Source organism: Netta rufina, assembly GCF_964035555.1.
Source record: "Netta rufina genome assembly, chromosome: 16".
Lineage (NCBI taxonomy): Eukaryota > Metazoa > Chordata > Aves > Anseriformes > Anatidae > Netta > Netta rufina.
Genome location: NC_140140.1, coordinates 917,286 through 927,680, shown reverse-complemented (window position 1 = coordinate 927,680; position 10,395 = coordinate 917,286). Strand labels below are relative to the sequence as shown.

At 58.6% G+C, this 10,395-nt stretch overlaps 1 protein-coding gene across 1 annotated transcript; it reads left to right on the top strand.

The window, feature by feature from the left end:
- Positions 1-1,638: 1,638 nt before the first annotated feature.
- Positions 1,639-4,101, top strand: SNAI1 (snail family transcriptional repressor 1; the record flags this gene model as incomplete). The annotated part of the gene is made up of 3 exons (XM_084296813.1): positions 1,639-1,717; positions 2,309-2,818; positions 3,920-4,101. 3 exons carry the CDS (start codon positions 1,639-1,641, stop codon positions 4,099-4,101), a joined length of 771 nt encoding a protein of 256 aa, XP_084152939.1.
- Between the last annotated feature and the right edge of the window lie 6,294 nt (positions 4,102-10,395).

Here is a 10,395-nt window from a genome sequence, read left to right as displayed (position 1 = left end):
CTGGTTTGGGCTGTTAAATCCCGTGAAGTGTGACTGCAGAGGAGCCAAGTACTCTGCCAGAGGAACTGCTTTCAGCTCATCAGCAGCTGATCTTGTGGCCGGGGTGAGTCCCAAAGGCCCATTGTTGTCGATAATGCAATCGGGCTGTGAAATGCCCAGTGTCTGGCACAGGGAGCCAGTGAAATTAGCACGTAGGGAAAGGGACGGGAGGAGACAGCCATGCATTTGAGCTATTTTTTGTTAATGAATCTGTCTCTGGTCAAACACCGGCCTTAAGATGCCAATAAATTGATGTTGGTATTAATTGCCTGAAACAATCAGCATCACTTCATCTGGAATACCAGCACTAAATCCCTTGGGGCTCGTTTTGCTGGGGGAATGGCATCTTGTAAAGGCTCCTGCCTGTAGTCAGGCACTAACAGCATGTCCTGGGTTCTGCGAGCCTGGCACGGGAAGGATCAGCCTCCCTCGCTCAGGGCTTTTAAATCAGGCGTTGCTTTGCCAGCTCCCCCTGCCCCAGCAGTGCTGACGGTCTGACGAAAATTTTGTGCCCCTTTTTTTGGGCTCTGGCGGGGCCGTGCTGCCAGCAGAGGGAGCCCCGTGCGCGCCGCCGGGACCCCGGTACCGGGGTTGCTCCCCACCGGCCGGGGCGGGGGGGCACAAGGGGCGGCTGCTGCTCGTTCTCCGGCATCCGGATTTTCCCTCCGGCAAAAGTGTTTGTTAGCTTGTTTTGTGTTTTTCCTTTTTTTTTTTTTGTTTTGTTTTGTTTTGTTTTTCCACACGCAGCTCTGGGGAGGGTTCCCCCCCTTCAACCAACCCACCAACCTGCAGGACCAAGGCAGGTGCTGGCTTTGCTGGTCCCGCAGAGAAAACCCCACACCTCGGGGGGGTCCCAGCCCCATCACCGCACCCACGGGGGAGCTGCGGCCCCGGCCCCCCCCCTCCTGGTCCCCCGGGGGCAAATCCCAGGGGGAAACACCCGCGGGAAGCCCAAGGCAGAGGAAGGAGGGATGCGGCTCCAAGCAATGGGGCGGGGAAGGGGGGGCTGCAGCTGTATCGCCCCCAAGAGCCTCGCTTCCACTTCTGCATTTGGGGCGGGTTGTGGCCAAACAGCGCCCAGCAGGTGCCGGGCTCCGGGGGGGCAGAGCTGGGGCTGGGCAGTGGGGAGGGAAAAAGGGATGGGATGGAAAGGGCAGGGAAGAAGGGAAGGGGAAAAAAAAAAAAAAGAAAAGAAGAGATGAGAAGGGCAGAAGGGAAAGAATGGGAAGGGAAGAGCAGGGACGGGACGGGACAGGACGCAGAGGTCTGGTGCCCGGCTTCCCCGGGGAGCATCTCCAGGGGATCCCGGGCTGGGCTTTGCACGGAGGACCCCAAACCCCCCCACACACACCAGCGGCGAATGCCCAGTCCCGGTCCCCAACCCCCGGTCCCCCCTCCCGGCTCCCCGGCGCCCGCGGCACCTCCGTTCCCCTCGGCCCGGCCCCGGGGCTGGGGCCGGCACGTGCCGGGCTCCCTCCCCGCCCGCCCCATTGGCTCCGGGAGCCGGGGGCGGCCCGGCCCCGCACCGCCCCCCGCCCCCGATCCCATATTAACGGGCGCGGCGGCCCCGCGGCGGGCGGCGGCACCGGGGGCTGCAAGATGCCGCGCTCCTTCCTGGTGAAGAAGCACTTCTCAGCCAGCAAGAAGCCGAACTACAGCGAGCTGGAGAGCCAGACCGGTGCGTGCCGTGCCGGGCCGCCCCCCGAGGGCTTGGGGCTGTTGCACGGCGCGGGGGCGCCTCCTGTCCGCGGGGGGGGGAGCGGCCGGGAGGCTTTTTGCCTGGCTCTGGGGGGTTAGTTTTGTTAGTTGGCACGGGTGGTTTGGTGTCTGGGGTCTCCCGTGCTTCTTGCCCCAGGGGACTCCCCCTGTGGGGCGGGTGGGGGAGTGAGGACGCGACCCCGGGGGCTCCCCCCATGGGGTGGGTTTGGTGAGGACCCCGTAATGCGGGGTGGGCAGGGCCCCTTCTGCCACCTCCCTTGCCTTTGGGTGCTGAGCTCCTGTGGGGTGGGGCTGCGTTCCCCAGGGTAGGCTGGTGTGCCTCACTGCGTGGGTTGGGGGCCCTGGGGTTCCTCTGGCTTTGGGGCGGTTGGGGCATGGAGGTTCCCTTGGGATGTGGTTGGGTCCCTCTGCCCCGGGGGGGTTGCACAGCCCCGTGGTGTGGCTCAGGCACTATGTTCCTCTGGGTGCAGAGCCCCCCATGGGGTGGATTGGGGTCCCCTTGCCCCGTTCAGGGGCTGGGCACCCCGCTGAGCTCTGCCTGTCCCCACAGTGCTGGCCACCCCACTGCTGTACGAGACGTGCCCGCTGTCCGTCATCCCCCCGCCCGAGGTGCTCGGCCCCGGTGCCTACTACCCGCCGCTGGTGTGGGACGCAGGGCTGCTCTCCAGCCTCTTCCCGGCCGGCCCGGGCACCGAGGCGGAGGCAGCGGGCGGCGCGGCGCCGGCCCTGGACCTGACAGTGCTCTCCAGCGAGGAGGACGAGGGCAAGAGCTCAGGGCCACCCAGCCCGACCTCGGCCCCCGCCACTGCTGAGCGATTCCGCTGCGCCCAGTGTGCCAAGGCCTACTCCACCTTCGCTGGGCTCTCCAAGCACAAACAATTGCACTGCGACGCCCAGACCAGGAAATCCTTCAGCTGCAAGTACTGCGAGAAGGAGTACGTGAGCCTGGGGGCTCTCAAGATGCACATCCGGAGCCACACACTGCCCTGCGTCTGCAAGATGTGCGGCAAGGCCTTCTCCCGGCCCTGGCTGCTGCAGGGCCACATCCGGACGCACACCGGTAATGTTGGCTCTCGCCCCTCTCCCTCCTTCCCCTATTGCCCCTGGCTTCCCCGCTCTGCAGCCCGAAGCAAATCAGCAGTTGGGGTGTTATCTCGGAAGATAAGGGCTTCCCAAACCCCCTCAGCACATCTCTAAAACGTCCTTTAAATATCCTCCCGGCTGGAACCGAGCACGGGGTCAAGGCTCAGCCCATAAATCCGTGCCGCACCAGCCAGCCCTGAGCTGCTGGCACGTGCTCGCCATGAATTTCACAAACCGGGGCTGTGACGTGCCACTGTGGTGCCTCACGCTGTGCCAGAAGCATCTCTGCCTGAGCACCAAGCCCATCTCCGTGGGCTCCGTGCACTCCCCAGGGCACCGGGAGGTTTGGGATGTGCGTGGGGCAGGTGCTGGTGGCTGCCCCCTGCACCTGTTGTGCGGGGCCGCAGCTGCAGCCCGCCCCGCGCCTACAATGCATCTCCCGAGCATCCTTTGTGGCGCTACCGGGACAGTTTAATTGTCGCTTGGCACTGATTTCACACCCTCTCAGCGTACTAAAGATGACGGCTGAAGGAAGCCGGGAAGACTCGATTGTGCTTTCCAAATTGAGCATACGCGTTTGTTTCCTCCGAAAGAACCTTTGAGGGGAATTCACCCCGGCCGGGCTTTTCAATGCGAGCCGGGAAGGAGAAGGGGGAGCGCGGGCGCAGAGGAAATAGCTGCACTCACCCTGGAGCCGGCAGCTTTCAGCCGCTATGATATAATTAACAGAGCTTCGCCTCCCTACCGCTCTGCAGACGGCTCCCTTAGCTTGGGCCGGAGCTCAATGTCGTGGCTGCATTTGTAAGCCTAGCTGCCTTGCCGCTCGCAGATGTTACTGGCACCGTTTTTGTGGGGTTCCGACCAGAGGTTTTTCTCTGAGTAGGAAATTCCCGAGTCTGAGGCTTTTCCTCTGAGTGAATGCAGGCTGTGCAGCGCTGGCTCCTGGGCCGAATACTAACAGCCTGCATTCCTTTTCACGCTGCTCCCCACAAACTTTGGCTAATGAATGCCCTGGTCTTTGATATTCTCTGTGTGTTGATGCACTGGTTAATTGGGAACGTTTCTCTTTGTCTCACAGGTGAAAAGCCCTTTTCCTGTACACACTGCAACCGGGCCTTCGCTGACCGCTCTAATCTGCGCGCCCACCTGCAGACCCATTCAGATGTAAAGAAGTACCAGTGCAAAACCTGCTCCCGGACTTTCTCCCGTATGTCACTGCTCCACAAGCACGAGGAAACGGGCTGCTCTGGGACGCGCTGAGGACGCGGCGCCCTGCTAACACTCAACTCGTATATTGTAACTAGTGTCTGTAGGACTTAGCAGCCTCCTGTCACCATTGCCCACCACCTCGGGCTGCGCGCAGCCCCGCCGGGCCCTAAGGGACTAGCACTCCTCCATTGGTGCCTCCTGTGCAATCCCTGATTCTTTCCCCCACCCTGGACATCCGAGGGCACGGGACCGGACTCCTGCTTGGGTGGCAAATGAGAGCCCGAAGCCGTGCGCAGCTGCAGCCCCGGTGCGGGCGATGCCGGAGCCTGCGCTGGGTGTCTGGTGCTGCAGGCGCTCAGCCCTGAGCCCCGGCCGTGCCACCGGTGTGGAGCATTGCGACTGGGAAGCCTTGGGGGTTGGGTTGGTTTTGTTTTGTGTTTTTTTGTTTGTTATTTTTTTTACCATAACCACTTGGTAACTGTTAAGACCCAATATTTTTGTAATGAAGGACAAGGAGCGTTAACACAGGCCCCCCCCCCGCCCCGATTGTATATATGCCGCCTGTAGAAGGTGTAACTATGCAATAATACAGTATCACATTAGTTGTGAAGCAGCTGCTTCTCCCCAGCACAATGACAATTTGCAATGCCTACAAGATTAACGGTGTCCATAAAAGGCATTGGTAGCCATTTCAAACAAGAATCCTGTTTACAGAGCAGCTATGCACTCAAGCACCTGTTAATATGACTCTTAACAACTGCTTTTCAAGAGAACTGTGACTAATAGCAGGCACTTGTCAGCTGATACAATGGTGGCCTGTCCAAAGGCTGCCCATCGACAGGTGTGTGCCAAAAGTGCTATTTATGGTTATTGACAGGTGCCTCCTGAATGCATCTTTCTTTGGACCTTGTTTTCACCGAACCATAACAAAGAGGATGTTTACATTTCAAAGGTACACTGGTATTTATATTTTTGTGCCACGATTTTGTACTGATGAAACTTTTTATATAATTATATACAGTTTATTGATATTCAATAAAACGGTTAATTTATAAACTGGTTTTCGTGGGTGTTTCGGTTGGACACGCAGCTGGAGCCGAGCGGGGTGCGTGGGGGGATTGCTCCAGCTCCATCCTGGGCTGGGGTCGCGTTTTGGGGAGCAGGGTGCTGAGCTCCAGCTGTGTGCTGGCAGCCTCCTGCTCCCACAGCGCACTCCTGCCGCCAGCTGCAGGTGAACCACAACACTGTTTGCACGGCGGGGTCTACAGAGCGGTTGCCTCCTGGGGAAGGAAAAGGTAGGCTGAGTCAGTTCCTGCCAAATGTGCCGGGGCTGGGGGAAGGGGGCAGCTGTGCTGAGCCATGGGCTGACGGAGGGGGAGGCAAGGGGGGGGCCGCGATGCATCTCAGAGGCACCTTGTGGGGTGGCACAAGGGTGGCCGGGTGGGCACCTGCTGTCCCTTGATGCTCCCCAATGCCGTTGCCGTGGGGACGAGCAGGGCATGAGGCGCCGCGGTGAGCTGGTGTGGGCGGTGTGGCGGCGGAGGTGGCGCATCCTGTTGTCACCACAGAGCCCGTCGGCGTGCACCATGGGGCTGTCCCCCTGCACTGCCCGCAGCCGTGGGGACAGGTGCTCCAAGGCCACCCTGGGAGCCTGTCCGAGGGATTTTCACCAACAAAGCCGTGCCACTGCTCCAAACCTTGCACCCGTGCTGGATTTGGGGCACATGGCACAGTGCGGCCGCTCTTTCCTCCTGCCTTCCCATGGGGCTACAAGTCTGTCCTTTTGCCCTGCGCTTCCTCAGTGCCATCCCCAGGGCGTTGTGTTCCAGCAGGATAAAGGAGACACCCCTAACTCTCGTCCCCCCAGCTCTGCATGCTGGAGGCCTGGCCCCGGTGCTCACGTCCGGCTCCCTGCGTCTCCCAGGGGCTGTTAGGGAGCAGGAAGATGTGTGTGGCTGTAAAACAGAGCAGAGCTGCTGCTCGGCCCTTCTTTAATTAAGATCTCTCCCGGTATTAACCAACTTTCCCAGCCGCGTTCGACTCATTACTTTATTATTAAGCAGGACAGGAAGTTTTGGGTTTTGTTCTCGTGTGTGCTTTTTTCTTCCTTTTCCCAACAGGAAGCGGGGGAAGGGCACTAATTACTTTCAGCTTTCCATCCATAAAATCCTGGCTTCGCAAAAGCAGCTAAACAGTTAAAAAAAAAAAAAAAAGGCCCAATTTTAAGGAAGGACCATCTGCAGGAGCTGGGAAGGAGGGTCAGGGGGCTGATAACGAGGGAGCAAAGCCTACGGAGCCCTTCCTGCCGGGGAAGCGGCATGGGCACCGGGCTGGGTTCACAGCACTGTTGGCTTTGCACCTCTCTCATCTTGCAGGAGCCCTGGTTGCTGATTTGGGGCATTGAGGACCCACAGCATGCACCCAGCCACGTGCACAGGCTGTGCCACCCTCCTCTCCCCTCTTTCACTGCCGTCACGGACTCAGAGGAGGGATGTGGGCAGGCAGCACCTTGTAGGATGCTGTGGCCCTGCTCGGATGTGCTCTGTTCAGGCTGCTGCCTCTTCCCCACGCTGGCGCCGACCCGGGGAATCCTGCCAGCTCCGTTTCAATAGGGTTCGATTAATATTGGTTGGGCAGGCAATGGGAGTTGTGAAAAAAACTTTTTCTTTTTAGCAAGCTTTGCTGCTCCCAGTTGTGCCCCTGGCTTTGTCCGGAAGCTGGCTGGGCCACAAGGCTTTCTGAGAGAAGGTACAAAATGGGTGGAGGACAGCCCAGGCTCCCACTGGCAAATCCCGCTGGCTTTCAAACACAAATGTAGCCTTAAAACATGGGGAAAAAAAGAAATGCTGCCTGCTCTGAATCACAAAGGAGCAGCCCACTGGCACTTGTGCTGCCACTGCATCTGCTCCATTTGCCCTGCCCGGGTGGGCAGCCTGGCCCCTGCACCCTGGGGACCTGCAGTGGCTCCCGGGGTGTGCCCAGGTCTGGCCAGGCTGCTGCACCAACAGGGTGATGGTCATGGCTCTGATCCCCTCCTCTTCTGACCAGCTGCTCCTTTTCCTACTGCAGAGATGCTTCTGAGCTCTGCACTGAGGTCTGTTGGGGTGTGTGGGGAGCACAGGGCCGGGACTATGATAAGGATGCACTTAGCTCCATACCAAACCCCTGCCGATGTGGACAAGTCCCTTCTGCCCTTGCCATAAAACCAGGCTAACTGTACTCTGTTACCTGTACGCCATTGGGCTGAAGAATTGCACCCAGGAGCTGGTGTTATGATGAGTTGCAGTCATTTTCCCATTTCATTTTCATGAGAAAACCCCCAGAGCAGCAGCCCTGGCTGCAAGGGGGCACAGAAGCAGCTGCGGCACGGTCCCTTGTCCCCTTGTCCCCTTGTCCCCTTGTCCCCAGCCTCTGCGTGGTGCCGCACGGTGAAGGTTCACAGCGAAGCCCCAGCAGTTTTTCCCTGTTTTTTCCCTTCTATTTTAATGCCACAGGAAATAAACACCCCATAAAGCTGCTGCCCGGAGCCCGGGCGTTTCATCCAGGTAGAGCTGCAGTTTCGGTGGCAGGGAGCTGGGGGGGGGGAGGGAGGGAGAGAGAAGCCTGCTCGTAGTGGGAGGAACCATTTGGTGGCCACCTTGTGTGACCATCTGTAACAGATTACGGTGTCAGTGCTCATAAAAGCCGGGATTCAATCAGTCTCCCCCAGGTACCAGGGGGGCCCCACTGGCGGGGCACGGTGCTGGGCGCAGGCTGTGCTGGCTCCACGCGCCCGGCGGGGCGGCACGCTGCCGCCGTTGAGCTTTGAACTCCTCCTTTTCATTTCCATGGGCCTCCGCAGGACCTTTAAGCGAGCACGTACGGCCCCCCGGCTGCTGGAGCCCATTCAAAGGTTCAAGGGGAAACCGCAACATTCGTTCTCTTCCCAGAGAGGATGGGATTTTTATTCCCTCCACCACCACTACCACTCTGATCTGATGCTGAGTTGAGGGGTTGGGGAAGGGAGGGCAGCAAGGTCCAGAGGGCTGGGGCAGACCCAGGGGAGATACTGGGCTGACCAGAGCTTCGTCCTTTCCTTGCTACTGTGTCACTGTTTGAAATATTCCTGTCTCTTGGAGTGACCTGAGGCACTCTCGTGCAGGGGACAGGCAGGACAAGAAGGGCAGGAGGTTGCGGTGACCTCCTCTGCAAGGGCCAGGCTTCATCGGCTTGGGGAATGCTGTTACCAAAACCACCTTTCATCCCTTCTGTTCCCAGCTCAGGGATGTGCACGAGGCTGAATAAACAAACAGAGACGGAGCAGGAGCCAGGGAAAGACCCGCTATTAAAATCAATCACTGGGAGACTGGCTGTGAGCTGGGAAGGGAACAACAGGAGTTTTGCAGAAGAAGCTGAGGCAGGACAAGGGGCAAGCAACAGCGAACATGGCCCATGGGTTTCCCAGCCGAGATACCTGGAGATTGCTGGGGGATTTGTGTGTTCATCCCCGGGTAGCAGGAAGGGCAGCAGGTGCAGGGCCGGGCTGGGGCTCAGCAAGCCCGTGTCAACACATTGGCCCAGTAAAAGCCTCCATCCATTAACAGCTCACCATAAGGAGTCGGGTTCACAAACAAGCTGCAGGTGTAGCTATTGTTTTTCTGGCTTCGGGCTATTGACACAAGCAATAATCTCAAATTAATCTTTAATCAGATGATAAACTGATAATACAGAGCTGGGGAGCTGTGGGGCTGGGGAGCTGCGGGTCTTCCTGTGGAAACAAAGAGCAGGGTGAACGTGAAGGAAGGGAGTGAGAGAGACCTGGAAAAGGGGAGCGAGGCTGAGAGACTGGAATAAAATTGATTTATCACCGTGAGTACGGGCAGTCTGCACTGTGGCATCACTGTGGCTTGGCCACGGGCTGTGCTTGCCTCTTCGTGGGCACCAGCTCCATGCCCTGTGCTTGCAGGCTTGGGGAGATCCGTCTGCAAATCCTCCCTGCTGCAGCAGCTGGTTAAAGACAAGCTCCACTAGGTTACATTCAATTTCTCCACCTGAGGATTAACAGGTTGGCATGAGGGAGAGAAGCGCACACAACAAACCCCCCGTCCTCCTGCGAGGGCAAGGGCAGGCTCTCCCAGCCTGGGACCGTGGCTTTACAATAGCGATGCTGTGCTGTAACTTACTGGAGATCTGCCTAGAAAATCATCAGAAAGTATTTTAAACCCGGCATAACATACATATTTATGGATCACCTTCTGTTTTACTAGGCTCACTGAGAGCAATGTGAGGCCTGTTTTACTTTCCCCAATAAAAAGGCTCATGTTTCATATGCAAAGAAATTGGCGTCTCCCGAGCTAATTAATACGGGTTCCCCTCCACCTCCGCATTTTCCACGCAGGGTTATGCTGGCGACACATTGTCTGTTGCCCCCATAAAGCCCACGGTGTTGCACATTAGGCTCGCCCGCCGACAATGAGCCAGAGGCCCAACGGGGCACAGCGAGGAAGTGGCGGTGCGCGGCGGCCCGGAGTCATGGCCCTACAAAGAGCTCTGCAGGCCTGCATTATGTCATTACTCAATTAGCCTGGCGGTAATAGCACTTCATTAGAGAGCTGGGCCCTATTCACCGGCCCTAATCCACTTTCTAAAGACAGGCTGCGGCCTTTGAGTGCTTTTCCCGCTCTCCTGGAGGGGCAGAAAGGGGTTTTTGGAAGCATCCCCGTGGCACGCAGGAGGAAGTGCCCCATGCCATGGCAATGCCGACACAGGGTGGGGGAGGGGCAGCCCCGGGACCCTCTGAGCCCCCCCAGCAGCTCATCCTGCAGGGGAGCAGAGCACCTGCTGCTGTCCCAAATCAGGCTGTCACCCTGCAGGCTGCGGCACTTTGGCGTCAAACCATCAACAACCGCAGCTGGGGAGGTGACACCACCTCAGCTGAATCGAAGCGAGAAGTAAAACAGAGCCAGGGATGTTATCAGCTCCCAGGGACATGTGCAGAGGGCTGCATCATCCCACGAAGGTCCCAAGGGTCCCCGCCAGCAGCTAGGCAGTGCCCCTCAACGTGGTGCCTGGGCATCCCTGGGAGCCAGAGTGGCCTTAAAGGAAAACCTGCTTTCTTTCTCTTTATTTTTACTTTTTACTCCCCAGACAAACCGCACCATAGAAATTAACGCAGGAGTAGGAGGCGGCGTAAGAGAGGTGCACAGGAAACCAATGTGTGTCAGGAAAGGGTATCAGCACTGGGCGGTGGGGCCAAGGGGCGAGCACCCCGTAGGAGCTCCCTCCCCTCCCCTCTCCTCCCCTCACCTCCCCTCACCTCCCCTCGCCTCGCCTCGCACCGATCCTCAGATTAGAGGCAGGAAGCGA